The sequence below is a fragment of the Coenobita brevimanus genome, chromosome 20 (genome assembly GCF_032717465.1).
Source record: "Coenobita brevimanus isolate Jiangsu-jjx chromosome 20, ASM3271746v2, whole genome shotgun sequence".
Lineage (NCBI taxonomy): Eukaryota > Metazoa > Arthropoda > Malacostraca > Decapoda > Coenobitidae > Coenobita > Coenobita brevimanus.
In genome coordinates, this window is record NC_136973.1 from 8,420,556 (window position 1) to 8,436,995 (window position 16,440).

Consider the following 16,440-nt stretch of genomic DNA (forward strand, 5'->3'; position numbering starts at 1 on the left):
GGCTCCAGTATGCCCAGCGTTATGTGGAGGAAGGCTTGGACCACTGGGGGAGAGTAGTTTTCTCTGATGAGAAAACATTCAGCTCCACATCTCATGGGAAACTTCATTGCTGGAGGAGAAACAATGCGAGGTAATTATATATATACATATATACATATATATATATATATATATATATATATATATATATATTACATACATACATATATATATTACAAGTGTGAACATACAAAATAAAAACCAAAACATGTCTTTATACATTATATAACATGTCCTCTAGGTATGATGAGAACATCTACCAGGTAGCTCACAACGGTCATGTGACTTGCAACGTGTGGGGATGGATTTTCCTGTAGGGGGTTGGACAGGTCACACAGACAGAGTATAGGTTCACTCCAGGTAAGTATTTGGAGATATTTGAGGAGGTGATGATGCCCCCTGTCCACTCCTACGCCCTCCCACATCCACAGACCATTATCTTCATACAGGATAACAGCCCTGCTCACACAGCTAGGGTAGTGAAACGGTGGTTTGACGAACAGCGCCACATTGATCTACTCTGGCCTAGCAACAGTCCTGACATGAACCCTATAGAAAACGTGAGGGATAACATTGTGAATACGTGGGAGCCAGCACAGGAAAGAACGCCAGAGCAACTCATGCAACACATGACATCGGAGTGGTTAGTCTTGAGAGGGAAACAGACTCTCATTCACAACCACGTGGCTTCCGTCACAGAGCGCCTCCACAGCGTAATTGTGAAGACTGGTGGCTGGACAAAGTACTGAACTGTCCAGTAATATTGCTTCTTGCAACACTTCCTTGTCATGCCTTTTATGAAGCACATTTAATAACTCTCATGCATGTTGATATTTCTGTTTCCCTACTAATGTTAATGAGTAAAAATTAAATGTATATTTACAGTGGGATAATATGTAGAAAGTGGAAATATAAAACTTGTGCATTAAAGGTATGAACAGAATGTTTACAAATAAAAATAAATGTAAAGCAGTGGTTTGATTTTTGAGTGCATGGCTACACTGTGAATTACAAGAACGTGTTGGAGTCCTGATACACACTTCCCCGTGATTAATAACACCTTAGAGTATCACTGATCAAAGGAAAATACAGTATTAACCTTCACTGTTCCTAAAGAACAAGTAGGTATAATACTCATTACCAACCTTTATATATCTTGGTGAACGTGTTGGTGTCCGATATAGCTCTCAGTATTACTAAGCACAAACTTCTATCTGATGATATCAGTTTAGACTATCTATCTATCTATATACCTAGGCTGCTTCCCCCAAGGAAAGGGAGGTAGCCGAGACAGGACGACACACTCTCCATTTACTCATCCATTTAAACACATTCATTCACATCTTAGCCCCAAAGGGGAGAACGGACAGATCCTCACCGCACCACACCGCACAAGGGTCAACTGCGCAATGCAATCAGTGACATCCGCAGCAGGGCCCGACAGCAGAGCTGGTTTACCCCTGCCACATCATAACATACCCATCCCCTTACCCGCACCTGACCTGACTAGCTGATCAGACCAAATGCGGGAGAATATCCCCTCAGGGCTGCGTCATCACTTATTTATTCACAATTTCTCTCCATTTATTTCTGTCACGCACAGCCACTCTTCCTTGCTCGACAGACATCCCTCTCGCATCCAGCGCTCTCTTCACACTATCCATCCATCCTATTCGTGGTCTTCCTCTCAGCCTTACACCTCTCACATCAGATCTAGTTATCTTTTTCACCAATCGCTCATTATCCATTCTCTCCATATGCCCAAACCATCGCAACACCCTCTGCTCAACTCTACCAGCCATCTCCTGAACAACTCCAGTTCTCCTTCGCACTTCATCATTTCGCACCCGATCCATACGCGTCACTCCACACATACTCCTCAGACACCTCATCTCCATTACATTCAAACTTTTCCTCTCTGCTGCACCCATATTCCATGTTTCAGCCCCATATAATGCAGTCGGTACCACAACACCCTCATACAGCCTTCTCTTTACAACCATTCTAAGCGAACGACATTTAAACACTTTTTTCATTCCTCCCAGCACCTTTCCTACTTCATTTATTCTAAACTTCACTTCTGCATCTATTCTTCCATCCACAGCAACATGTGACCCTAGATATTTAAAACAATCTACCTCCTCAAGCAACTCACCATTCAAAACTATATTCATCCCCCTACCATCTATCAACCTCGTACACTTCATCACTTTACTCTTATTCTCATTTACTTTCAAATTCCTCCTTTCACACACCCTTCCAAACTCCTCTACCAACTGTCTCAATCTCTCCTCTGAATCAGTCACCAGTGCAGTATCATCTGCAAACAGCAGCTGCTTCAGATTCCAATCTCCACCATCAACATTTACCAGACTCAGACCACCTAAAACTCTTGCATTCACCTCCCTTACAACACCATCCATGTAAATATTAAACAACCAAGGTGACATCACACATCCCTGTCGCAGCCCCACTCTCACGGGAAACCAATCACTCACAGCATTTCCCACTCTTACACATGCTCTACTATTTACATAAAAACTTTTCACCCCTTTTAGTAACCTACCATCAAGTCCATACAATCTTAAAACAGTCCACAAAGCCTCCCTATCAATTCTATCATACGCTTTCTCTAAATCCATAAATGCCCAAAACACATCCTTGCCTTTCGCTAAATACTTTTCACACACTTGTCTCACAGCAAACACCTGATCAACGCATCCCCTCCCTCTCCTACAGCCACACTGCTCATCATTAATCACTCCCTCTGTACCCTCTCTAACTCTCATAATTAACACTCTACCATACACCTTACCTACAACACTCAACAGACTTATACCCCTAAAGCTAGTACATTCATACTTATCACCCTTGCCTTTATACAACGGGACCACACAAGCACTTGCCCAGTCAATTGGCACCATACCTTTCTCAAAGCACACATTCAACAATCTTACTAACCAGTCAACAATAGTCACTCCACCACCCTTCAGGCATTCCACAGCACACCCATCCATACCTGCAGCTTTCCCTGTTTTCATCTCCTTTACTGCCTTCTCCACTTCCTCCTTCGTGATCAAAGAATCATTCAACTCTCCCAACACATTTATTCCTTGCACCCTTCCATCCGCCACAATCTCAGCCACCCTTTCCTCCTCTACATTTAATAATCTTTCAAAATACTCTGCCCATCTCTTCCTTACTGCATCCATCTCAATTAACATCCTTCCATCCTCTGCTTTTACTCGTTCTTCCTTCCCAGACTCTCCCTTTCGCACCCTTTTCACCTCCTTCCAAAACATTTTCTTATTCTGTTGAAAATTCTCTGTCAGCCGCCTACCCCACCTCTCATCTGCTGTCACTTTAGCATCACGCACAGCCCTTCTCGCTCTATTCCTCTTTTCCTTATACCTTTCATATGATATCTCATCCTTCCTCTGCAGCCACACTTCATATGCACGTCTCTTCTCGGCCACAGCCATACTTACTTCCTCGCACCACCATTCACTTCCTTTTCTTACACCACCACCCACACGTCTCACACCACACACCTCTTCTGCATGCCCCACCACAGCACTCTTAAACAACTGCCATTCCTCCTCCACGCTGCCATTTTCCCGATCTTTCACTGCGCTCCACTCATCTTTCAATTTCTCCTGATACTTGTATAATTAACAGTACACAGCATATATGTGTTCGTGTAATGTAAGGTTAAATGACGAAAATTCCCGTCGTCTTTATTTTGTCATTTCACAGTTTTCTTACCTAGATATTGCTACCCTCCTTTTCATAAAATAGTTACTGCATCCTGAACTGCATAGAAATACGTGATGGTTGACAAAAAAAATAAATAAAAAAATAAAAAAAATAAAATATCACTGATGCCCAGCAAAAATACATATGGATGCAATGATACGCATGAAGATATATAACTGTTAAAGGTATCCCTCCTTTCCACACCCAAGTGAGATGAGAAGGGAGGAAGGATTCATGGGAACGACGGGTGGTGTGAAGAGGTATGTCGAGCATGGCTTTTAGGCCCCTCCAATTCGACTGGAGCAATCTCCTCATAGTAGACATCCTATGAAATTAAAGCAAACAACACTGAATCATATCAAAATCCAAACATTTAATAGGTGTTTATAGTTTATACACGAACATCACAATATGCAAGGTAGTCAGGTTATATCTGTTGTCGAACTGATGGTGAATGCAGTGAGGTGTACTGACATGGGGAAATGGAGGAAGAGTGAATGGCTGCAAGTTTAGGATAGTGAGTTTGATCCCTGGTTGACCTACTAGACCATTGCAGCCTACCTAAGCTGTTTTTTTAGATTCCAAATACTTTTGGATCGTTGGCCATAATATACACAAACAATATATCCATTGATGCAGGCAATGGACCTTGCGTATATATAACGAAAAATGTGTTTAAATGCAGAATGACTGCAATGACTGCGCAGGGGGTAATTTACCCGGGGTTGAGCCCCCTACTCACGGGTGGAGCACTACAAGTAGCGTGCTACCAGATTCACAGTGTGGACACTTGCTGCTGTCACTATCACTTTGCAATGAAGTATTTAAACTGCATCAAGTATTCGGTTATGAATCATGATACTATGGGGAATAGTTAAGGCAGTTCCTTCAGCTGAGCAGGCAATTATTCTCTCTTATTTAAATTTAACTTTCTGTAACCAAAATGAATTAATTATAAATGACATCATACTGAGGGAATATTATAAGACTTGCATAAATTATTTACAAAATATGCATTGCTAGTGATGTTGAACTGGAATGGCCAATCTTATATCACTTATATATTACACTAATTTTCAGAGCATGTGTAATTACCTAATGTCTCATATTAGCCCATTTCGTAAGGAAACTTTGCATCTCGATAGATACCGACACCAATTAGACAATGTGCCTTGGACAGGTTCTGCTGCTTCAAAGGTCAAAATCATTCTAAACTAACCCTGAAACACCTTTCTCAATGCTAACACAATACCATATATAAATCGGTGCTCATTGCTACATGTTATTCTTACTATAACTGTAATTACAGCTTGCTTATTTAGTACATAGACACCATCTATATACAGTACATTACTTCTTGCCATGTAGTTAATATTCAGTAATAAATATGGGACAAAACATTTGTTCGGATACTGAACGCTTCAGCCAATCACGTGCACCCTTACAAAAGTTGTAGGTTCTGAGTGATCCATTGATTTTTTTTTTTTTTTTTTTTTTTTTTTTTTTGAGGAAGAAGGAACCAAAGGCCATGAGCCTGCAAAACTGTTCCTTCCAAAAGAAAAACAAAATACAAGAGAGAGCCAAATTCAAGATCCATTCATTTCGAGATGCCTGGACACACTGCGTTTGAAAGACTGGAGATCATAGGAAGCAGGAAATACAGACAGAGGGAGACAGTTCCAGAGTTGACCTGTTGCATAAATGAAGGACTGGGAGTAACAGTTAACTCTTGCATTAGAGAGTTGGACAGAAAAGGGGTGAGAGTTTGCTGATAGACGGGTGCTACGCGCCTGTCGTAGAAGTGGAGGAATGCATGCAGACAGTTCAGAGGAACAGTGACCATTGAAGCAGCGATAGAAAAGAGATAAAGATGCAACATTGCGGCAAAGAGACAGAGGTTGAAGGGAGTCAGTAAGAGGGGGAGAGTTAATGAGACGAAAAGCCTTTGACTCCACCCTATTGAAAAAGAGCTGTATGTGGGGAGCCTCCCCACGCATGAGAGTTGTACTCCACACAGGGGCGGATAAAACCCCTGCATAGAGTCAACAATTGTGCAGGGGCAAAGAAGGAACGGAGTCGGCTTAGCACACCCAATTGCTTGGAAGCAGATTTTACAAGAGATGTAATATGATCTTTCCAAGACAAGTCCCGAGCAAATGAAACCCCAAGCATGTTCAAGGATGATGCAGGATTAAGTTGAGTATTATTAAACATAAGTGGGTATACCTGTGGAAGATTCTGTCGGGTTGATAGGTGCAAAAACTGAGTCTTTGATGCATTAAAAACAACCAGATTATTTTTACCCCAGTCAGAGATACGAGCCAAGTCAGACATTAGGTGTGCCATAGCCTCATCCCTTGCCTGCTGAAGTAACTGCTGAGATGGACGTTGTGGGAATCGAATGGAAAGGTGAAGGGTGGAGTCATCAGCGTATGAGTGGATAGGATTAGATGTACAGCTTAGAAGGTCATTGATGAATAAAAGGAAGAGAGCTGGTGATAGGACAGAGCCCTGAGGAACACCACTGTTAATAGATCTAGGAGAAGAACGATAGCCGTCTACAACAGCGGCTTAGAATGACCCGAAAGGAAGCTAGAGATGAAGGCACAGAAAGAAGGATAGAAACCGTAAGAGGGCAGTTTGGAAATTAAAGATTTATGCCAGACTCGATCGAAAGCCTTTGAGATGTCAAGTGCAATGGCAAAGCTTTTGTCAAAGTTCCGAAAGGAGGATGACCAGGAGTCTGAAAGGTTGGTGAGAAGATCGCCTGTGGAGCGTCCCTGACGGAACCCATACTGACAATCAGAAAGAAGGTTGTGATAGGAAAGATGCTTTAAAATTTTTCTATTAAGAATAGACTCAAAAACTTTTGAGATACAGGATGTTAAAGCAACTGGGTGATAGTTAGAGGGTTGGGAATGGCCACCCTTCTTTAGGACTGGCTGAATGAGAGCAAACTTCCAGCAAGAAAGAAAGGTACAAGTTGACAGACAAAGGCGAAAGAGTTTGCCTAGGCAGGGTGTAAGCACAGAAGCACAGTTCTTGAGAACAACAGGAGGGACTCCATCAGGCCCATATGCCTTATTAGTACTGAGGCCAGCAATGGCAGAAAATACATCAGCTGAAGAAATGTTAATGTTAGCCATGAGGAAGTCAGAGGGGGGAAGTGATGGAGGAACAGAACCGGAATCGTCTAAGGTGGAATTGGAGGAGAAAGTCTGAGAGAAGAGATCTGCTTTATCAGTTTACTATGAAGCAGCTCCCAGATATCACCACACCACACACTAAGCATCTTTGGTTGCATTTTCTTCTTGGCCAACTGTACATAAAACAAAACTGCACTGTACCTCCTTAATACTTAGCCTGGAGGGTTTTTCTGGCATCTGCTCCAGCCTAAGCTTGAGACACTCTCGCATCATCTGCAGGGACACGGATGCCAGAAAGATGAAGAGAGCATTAAACGGAGGTAGATCCATGGCTTCAAATTTTGACATCCAGGGTCCATGGCGACTCAGCTCTTGGGAGGTTTCAGCCAGTGCCACCGATGAAAGATCTGAGTCTGTCTGAAATAAGTAAGTTCATTCATTAACAAGAAAATCATCTAGAAGGTCTGTTCAGAAAGTACCCAACCTTAGGCTCTAAAAAATAACTAACTAACCTGTTGAGCTATGGCCCCAATCCCCCTCAAAGTAAGCCCCCTCTGACTTGACAATTGCAGCCCAGCATTCTTTCCACTGTCTGAAACATTTTTCAAAGTCAGTTTTCGGTATTTCCAGCAGATGCTTCGTCGCATTCATCATTATCTTTTCTCTCATCTCCAACTGGGAAACCTACAGCGGAAATTAGCAAAGGTTGAACGGAGCCATGTCTGGTGAGTATGGAGCCTACCTGACCTGCGGAATATTGTGCTTCACCAAAAATTCCTGAATCAGTTGAGAAGAATGGGCAGGGGTGTTGTCATAGTGCATCTTCCAACTTGCTGCTTTCCAAAGGTCCAGTCTCTTCCACTGAACTGCATCATGTAGATGGTGGATAATGTCGAGGTTGTAATATCTGTTGACAGTTTGACCTTCTGGTGCTTATTTGTGATGCACAACACCACGGTAGTCGAAAAAACTGTCAACTTGCATTTCACCTTGCTGCAGAACTGTCATGTTTTTCTTGGCCAAGGCAACCCTGCATGTTTCCATCGGGATGCTTTGGTTTCTGGATCATACCCGTCCACCCAAATCTCATCTCCAGTGATAACAGTCTTCAGAAAGTCTGGATCGGAATTTGCACACTCCAACATATCTTGAGAAATGCTCATTCGAGAGAAAAGATCATGACAAATGTGATGAAGCACCTTCAGGAGATAGGGAAAACAGACTTTGAAAAATGTTTCAGGCAGTGGACAGAACTCTGGGCTACTTATGTCAAGTCAAAGTGGGCCTACTTTGAGGGAGATAAGTGTCTTAGCTCAACAGGTTAGCTATATTTTTTTTTAGAGCCTATGGTCAGATACTTACTGAATACACCTCATAAACCTCCTCTCCCACCTAATAATGGGGTCAGTCAACCATACACATGGATAAATTATCAACTGATCTATTGACACTTTACAGCTCATGCAAGAAATATATTCTGGAAAGCTGTGCAAAACTTCAAAACTTGTACACTGACTTTACTTCAATAGTTACGTAGGTCACAAAGATGAAGCTAGTGACACTGAAGAGAGTTCTGACAATGTCTGATATCATGTACAGCAAGTCTTTCTTATGTCATCAATTTGACATTTATTTTTGGTATTAATTCCATAGTTAATTACAGAAAAATCACTAGTTTATCAGTTCCCCTCAATCTACAGGACCAGTTGTATGGAAAAGGAAAAATATTTTAGAACACATCACTAACATACACTTTAACACATCTCTAACTTCTTCAATTATGCATTTTCTATTTACTTTTTGCAATCTCCACAACTTTATTCACCGCAGGACAGACTTCACAAACAGAAAGGGCCTTCATGAAACCATCAACTACTAGCTAATCTCAATATCAGCAACATCAACACTGAGACTCTCTTATTATGTAAATTAAACGAATGAAATAAACTTACCCTACCTATTATGACAACAAACTTTAGGTATCTTTACTACATACTGTACATATGTATATCATCTAATACTATGTTGCCCTATGAGGACCACAGGAGCCTGGGGTTAGGTAAGTTGGTCCTGACATTAAACCCCTGGATTGTGAGTCACAGCTCAGGCTGGGTAGCGTCTCGTTGCGAGCCACAGCTCAAGCTGTGCTGGCCATGCATCACCGCTAATTACTCCACCCCTACGCATACTTATGTATGGAGCTATGTGAAGATGGAGAGAGAGAGAGAGAGAGAGAGAGAGAGAGAGAGAGAGAGACAGAGATTATCTTCTTTCCACTAGATGATGCCTGGGATGTTTATCTTCATCATCATCATCATCTGGACCTCATTTCTCACCCAAGGACAGGGTGAGGAGTGGCAATGTCCAGACAGCCCAAAACTGCCCAATCCAATGGGCCATGCTTCCATTCACTCATCATTCAAGCCCCTGGAATCCTGGCTCTATCTGATATGCCAAAAACATTCACCACGATCTGTAGCTTCACACAATCATATATGACAGAGTCAATCCAGACGCTGCCACGTTAAAAAGGGGTGCCAAAAATCCCTGATCATGCACTTCTCACAAAATTCATCCAGCCAGTTTGATCTCCTGTCAGTTCCCTAGCCTCACCGACTTCCAAACCTCTCTGCCTCATACATTCATTCACCATATCTCTCCACCTTCTCCTTGGCCTACCTCGCATCCTCCCTCCTTCGAATTCGCTCAGATATACCTTCTTCACCACTCTATTGTTATCCATTCTCTCCACATGACCATACCATCTCAGTACACTCTCTTCAATTCTGGTGTCCACCGACTTCCTCACTACGCATCTTTCACAAATCACATTATTTCATATCCTATCCACCCTCTGTACACCACATACATTCCTCAGCAGTCCCATCTCCGCTGCTTTTACTCTTGACTTTTCATTTTCATGCCACACCATAGTCTCACATCCATAAGTTAAAGTTGGCACCACTCCTTCATGTAAGCCTCGTGCAGCTGCAACACTCAAGCCTCTGTTTCTTATCAAGGCCTTCATTGCACCAGCTACTTTTCTTCCTTGAGTCACTCTACTTTCAATTTCTTTTGCTCTATCACTGTACCCAGGTATATGAACTCTCTCATCAATTCCTGTCTCTCTCCATTCACTGTTACATTGCACTGAGAGTCACCTTCTCTCTCAATAACCATCACATTACCCTTTTCTACATTTACTCTCAAGGAACGACGCTTACAGACATCAGCAAAACTCTGCACTAGCCTACCAAGTTCTTGTCCGGTACTTGCAAGCAGTACTGCATCATCAGCATACAACAAATTTGAGATGTTCCATCCATCACCATTCATTACCAATGCCATCCCTCTCTCCATTACTTGTGTTTTCACCTCTCTCATCACACCATCCATATATACATTGAACAACCATGGGGACATCACACAACCTTGTCGCACGCCCACACTGATCGTGAACCATTCACTTAGATGTCCATTAACCCTGACACATGCTTCACTACCATCATAAAAACTCGACGGCACCTAGCAGCTTACCCTCTACACCGTACATGCGCAAAACTTTCCACAATCCTTCTCTGTCCTCTTTGTCATATGCTTTTTCCAGATCCATGAATGCCATAAACACCTTATGGTCCTTCTCACAAGCCTTCTCTACTACCTGTCTCCCTGCAACTATTTGGTCCACACATCCTCTGCCACTCCTAAAGCCACCCTGTTCATCACTCACTAGGACTTCTGATATCTCTCTTACTTTCTCTATAACAATTCTTCCATGTACCTTCCCTACCACACTCAGTAAGCTTATGCCATGATAATTCTTGCACTCACTTCGTTCATCTTTATTTTTGTACAAGGGTACAATCACAGCCATTTTCCACTCTGCAGGCACAGTTTCACTCATCCATGCCTTCTTACATATCTCCAACGAGCACTTCTTTCCATTCTCTCCACTACATTTAAGCATCTCTGCATACACCTCATCAACCCCAGCTGCTTTCCCATTTCTCAGCCGCTTCACAGCACTCTTCTCCTGTGCGAGTGTCACGTCTCCTGGCACTGAAGCCATCTCTGCACACCCCCAAAACCAATCATGTTAACAGCTGCTCTGCTCTCTCTATCCCCATTCATCAGGCTTTCAAAATATTCTTTCCATCTGGTCCTTACTTCATCTCCATGGGTTAATAATCTACCACCTGCATCCTTCACACCATCCCATTTCTTTCCATTTTCACTTCTACATTTCCGCACCTCTTTCCAGAATAACTTTCTTATTTTAGTAGTTTGCATTCATTTTTCTTCCTAGATCCTCATTTACCTCCTCCTTTTTCCTCTTCACTAGTCTCTTTACGTGCTTCTTGCTCTCAACATGTTCAGTTCTTATTTCAACTGAACCCCTATCCTGTAACCACTCCAGCCACTTCTTCCTCTTTTCCTCCATTGCTCTCTTTACCTCCTCATCCCACCATGCCATACCTTTCTTCTTTGTTGTTACTCTTGCCACACCACACACCGCTTTAGCATTCCTAACTAAGCAATCCCTATGTGCATTCCACAGTCTGTCCAGATCCATTTCATTCCAATTCAGTAATTCTAACTCGTCCTCTACTTTGGTCCTGTATTCATCTGCCATTTCTTTGATCTTCAGCTTCTCAACTTTCAATCTTTCTCCCTGACTGCTCCTCTCTCTCCTGATCCACCTCACTCCTCTCAGCTTGATCTTACATACCACAATCATATGATCTGACAGACCTCCACATCGTCCTCTCACAGCCCTCGTGTCAGCAACCATTCCCATCATTGACCTCTCTACGAGCACGTAATCAATCAGGCTTCTTTCAACCCGATCCCCGTTCCCTCTATACCATGTACTGTATATTTATGTGCATCTCTGTGTCTGAAATACGAGCTACAAATGCACAACCTCCTCTCCTGACACATATCCTTCAGTCTCTCCCCAATATCATTTTCTCCTGGTACTCCATACCAACCCATTATGTCATCCTCAGGACCACTGCCTACTCTTCCATTCATATCCCCCATTATGATCACCTTGTGGCTCCTATCCATTTCTCCCACTACTTCATCCAGCTCATCCCAAAATCTGTCTTTCTCTCTCTCACCCCTGTCCTCACACAGTGCATATGCTACAATCACTGCCACTTTCACCTTCTCAAACTTGAAATTGACATACATACACCACGAGCTGACACATTTGTAGTCTCTCATTCCACTCTGCCACACCTCATTCATCAACAAAGCAACTCCTTCCTTGCATCTTCCTCGCCCATTCATTCCCAATCTTACACATTTCACACCCTCCCACTCCTCCACTTTGCACCCTTTCATCTTCGTTTCACACAATGCCATCACGGCATATCTCGCACTCTTGAACACATTCACCACTTCTACCCTCTTGCTCTCCTCATTCACACCTCTCACATTCCACACGGCCATGCGAATCTGCCCATTTGGTTGGGGCCCCGGGCAGGTATTGGGCCCTCCGAGGCTCTCTGAAACGACTGCCATGATTAACGTATTTTGCGGCATGTAAGACGCAGCACTGTGAAAGACGCACCTAATTCTGGCAGGGCAGTTCTGTGAAAAAAAAGTCTGCCCCAACCAAGACTGCAGTAAGGTTTCTTGATAAGAGCCATTACCACACAGATACACACTCACCTTTCAGAATCTATTCATTACTGATCATCAGCCTTTGGTTTCTTTTTTTTATATACAAAGAATGGTACGGGAAAAGAAAACAATGCCCCTTCTTGACAAAACGTGACTGATATGAGCCACTATCACTTAGATACACACTCACCTTTCAGAATCTATTCAGTACTGCTCATCATCCTTTAGTTTCTTCTTTTATGTACAAAGAATGATACAGGAAAAGAGAAAACAAAACCCCGTCTTAACAAAAAGTGACTTCAAACCACGAGGCCATCTCAACTTTGTTGATAAATATGTATCAGTAAAATGATATAAACACTGTTTTTAATATTTTATGAATTTAAAACCACAAATGAAGTCAATAAACTCTATTCTTTCATTTACTGACGAAAACATAAAGTACAATGAATGTTCACATCAGTTCATTTATCCTAAAAGAACCCCGTCATATTCCACACCTGTTACGGAATTTCCTCACATTGCCTTGACTCAAGCACAATATCAGACTACTACCATCATTAATCATGCACTCTAACTAACCTGTAATTACCTCCACAAATAATATAAAAAGGTAGCACTTGTAAATACACAAATTACAATGTTTTACAACCAAAGTTCAATATAGCAAGGCCGCTTGGGAACAGGATAGACAGCTGTTTTTACTCTCTTCTCTCAGTATCACTCCTTGACTGTCAGCTATGTTTGCCTTGCAGCATCAACAATTAAAAATGCATGCTTCACTGATCATAATTTACTATAAACATTCATTTCAAGACATACTGAGTATGGTGAAAACATCTATTGTTACACCTTAGTAACACTGCTGCCTCCCAATCGCTAGACAGCAGTCTCTACCCCTTCCTCTCAGTATCACTTCCTCACTGTCAGCGATGTTTCCCTTGCAGCATCAACAGTTAAAAATACGTTCTTCACTGATCACAATTTACTAAAAACAGACATTCATCTCAAAACATGTCGAGAATGGTGAAACAATCCCTTAGCAACACTGCTGCATCCCAAGCGCTAGACAACTGTCTCTACCCTCTTCTCCCAGTATCACTCCCTTACTGTCAGCTGTTTTCCTTGCTGCATCAACAATTAAAAATGCATATTTCTCTTACCAGAATTTGCTAAAAACAGACATCCATCTCAAAACATTCGAGTACTGTGAAAACATCCATTTTTGGTCTTAACACTGCTGCCTCCTAGTCGCTATGGTACACATACACATGCACACATGTACACACCACATGCAACATTCGCTCACCTCTGAAACATTTACATCAGTCCGTTTTGGAGTACCCAGTGGCTTTATTATATGTCAAAAACATCAAAATGTATTTGGTTGTTCAATATAAATATCATCACTTAAGGACATGAAACATCTCAAACAATTTATTCATCCAAACATCGTCAGTGCAAGACTAAAGGTGTACAGCACCATTGATCCTAAATTTTCCATGGTTGCATCTGTCATGATCACCTAAAACCTATATTCACTTCATATTACTGACATGGTGAAAATTTCACTCGTCTTCAAAGAATTCATCACTACTTTCCCCAAGTCCTGAAGCATCACTGGAAGTCATCACCACGGTCATCATCACTGTTTCACTGTCACTCTCATACAGTAAATGGTCCTCAGTACCATCCATTGAATTGCTTATACCACACTTCATACGACTTTAACTTGGCAATCGTTTTAACTGAGCACAGGCGATATTCAGACTTGGGGCATTTGATACAGCCCACATTAACCTCCTCAGTACATGTTTCCTCAACTGAATAAAATCATATGGCGAGAATGAATAAACTACCCTATAAAATACATTGCTGGGCTGAAGGGATTATAATAAGCGGATTATCAGTTCCCTAGCCTGACTCTTCCCACTCCTACTTCCTTAACTACACCCACACCAAACTCTCACCTACACCTTAGGATTCTGGTCGTTTCGGCCGTAACATCCAAAATGGCAAACGACTTTACAACCTAACCTAGCCTAACCTAACCAATTTGGACGTTCCGACCAAAATGATCCCCATGGCCGATCATGAGAGCTTTGCTTAGGCAGCAGAGATGCAGAGAGTGAACGTTGTAAATCATTCTGATCGCTTCGTCTGCTAAGAATACAGCAGAAATGGCGGACGCTGATATGAATGTACGTCAGGCACTGCTATTTCAGATATTGCATCAGTTATGTTACTCAGTGAATTTTATCCTATTTTCATAACAAAATACTGTAATTGGGTGTGCCCTGAGTTGCATAGACATTGCTAAAGTACTTCACTTGGCTGAAAAAGTGAAGCTGTAACTTCAGGCAGTACTGTTTAATGTTACAACTGTTTTTCCTGTTTTTCGTTACTGGTATAATAAGACTGTTCACTTCTATGATACTCTTGTCAGGCATGAAACAAAGTGTCACTAAGAGAAGCCAACCACATGAGGGTGATTGAATTTCCATATGCGACAAAAATCAATTCTGATGACTTGTCAGGTTCGCTTGCCAGCATCTCTCCAGTATGACTGCTTTGCTAGTTAGTAAGTGGATGGCAAGCAAAGTGGTTATGATTGCCTTTCAGAAGGTTAGCAGACAGTTCACCAGTGAGCGTGTTAGCTTGCTAGAGTAGGGTGTACACTAGACGCTAAACTGCTAAGTTGCTAAACCACTAAACCCCTTGACGGTATTGGCCAGTTGAGCTGAAAACAAACCATGAATGCTTTGTGTTCTTGAACTTGTGTGTTTTAATATCTGCTGCATATATACACTCACAAAATGTCACAAAAGTAACTGACCTAATTAGGGTTACTGAATTTCCATACGTGACAAAAGTCTGTTTTGATGACTTGGCAGTTTCACTAGCCAGCATCTCTCCAGTATGATTGCTTTGCTAGTTAGTGAATGGATGGCAAGCAAAGTGGTCATGATTGCCTTTCAGAAGGTTAGCAGATAGTTCACCAGTGATCATGTACGTTAGCTTGCTGGAATAGTGCGGATGCTAAACTGCTAAATTGCTAAACCGCTAAATATCTTCACGATGTTAGCCAGTTGAGCTGTTAACAAACCCGCGAAAGTTTTGTGTGTTTCTGATCTCACATGTTTCTTAAATCTGCTGCATATACACACTAGTGTATATTATTTTTTAAAATAAAATCAAGTCTGCATACTGTAGAAAACACCTGTGGTTGCTAAGCAGTGAGATGATCATCTTTATAAGAGTTTCTTCTCAATGGAGCCAAACTAACCTGCCTTAGTCTAGCGTGCAGGACGCATGGGGATATTTTAAGGTAACTTTGAGACAAAAAAGTGCGTCTTACATGCCGCGAAATACGGTAAATGATTTTGGATAGGGGAATCTGTGGAACACTTAACCCTGCCAAAATCCCCGGTTATATGGTTATCACCCAGCGTAGTAAATGGTTTCCTGGGTACAGGTAAATCATTTGGCTTGTCATTCAGTGTGGAGATCATATGGCACCTCTACACTGAGTGAGTGGATGATGGGTGGCCCCACCTACCACATATCTTCAAGTTTATAATAAACAAAAACAATTTTTTTTTCATTTTTTCACTACTCCCCTACGTAAACTTACGCATGGCCCTATGCAAAGACAGAGATTTTTTATCACCAGATGATGCCCTGGATGATTATCTTCAAGTTTATAATAAACAAACACTAAAAAGAACTTTCTTTTTCTTTATTTTTTGTGCACCACAGGGTGGGATAAAAAAAACATAATTGAGCAATCCACAGGTTAAGATGAGAGTAACCAGCCTCACTCATCCCTAGTGGCATTGAGTGAGCAATAAACCCCAACCACCCCTTG

General features: G+C 42.0%; 1 protein-coding gene across 1 annotated transcript in view; it reads right to left on the reverse strand.

Moving 5' to 3' along the window:
• The window catches only part of LOC145391972 (mitogen-activated protein kinase kinase kinase 4-like), a 503,013-nt gene that overhangs the window by 379,235 nt on the left and 107,338 nt on the right, over positions 1-16,440 (reverse strand). The window contains exon 9 of the mRNA XM_080266482.1: positions 7,143-7,358. Within this exon, the coding sequence (XP_080122608.1) occupies positions 7,143-7,358 (216 nt within the window). The remainder of the gene's footprint in view (positions 1-7,142; positions 7,359-16,440) is intronic.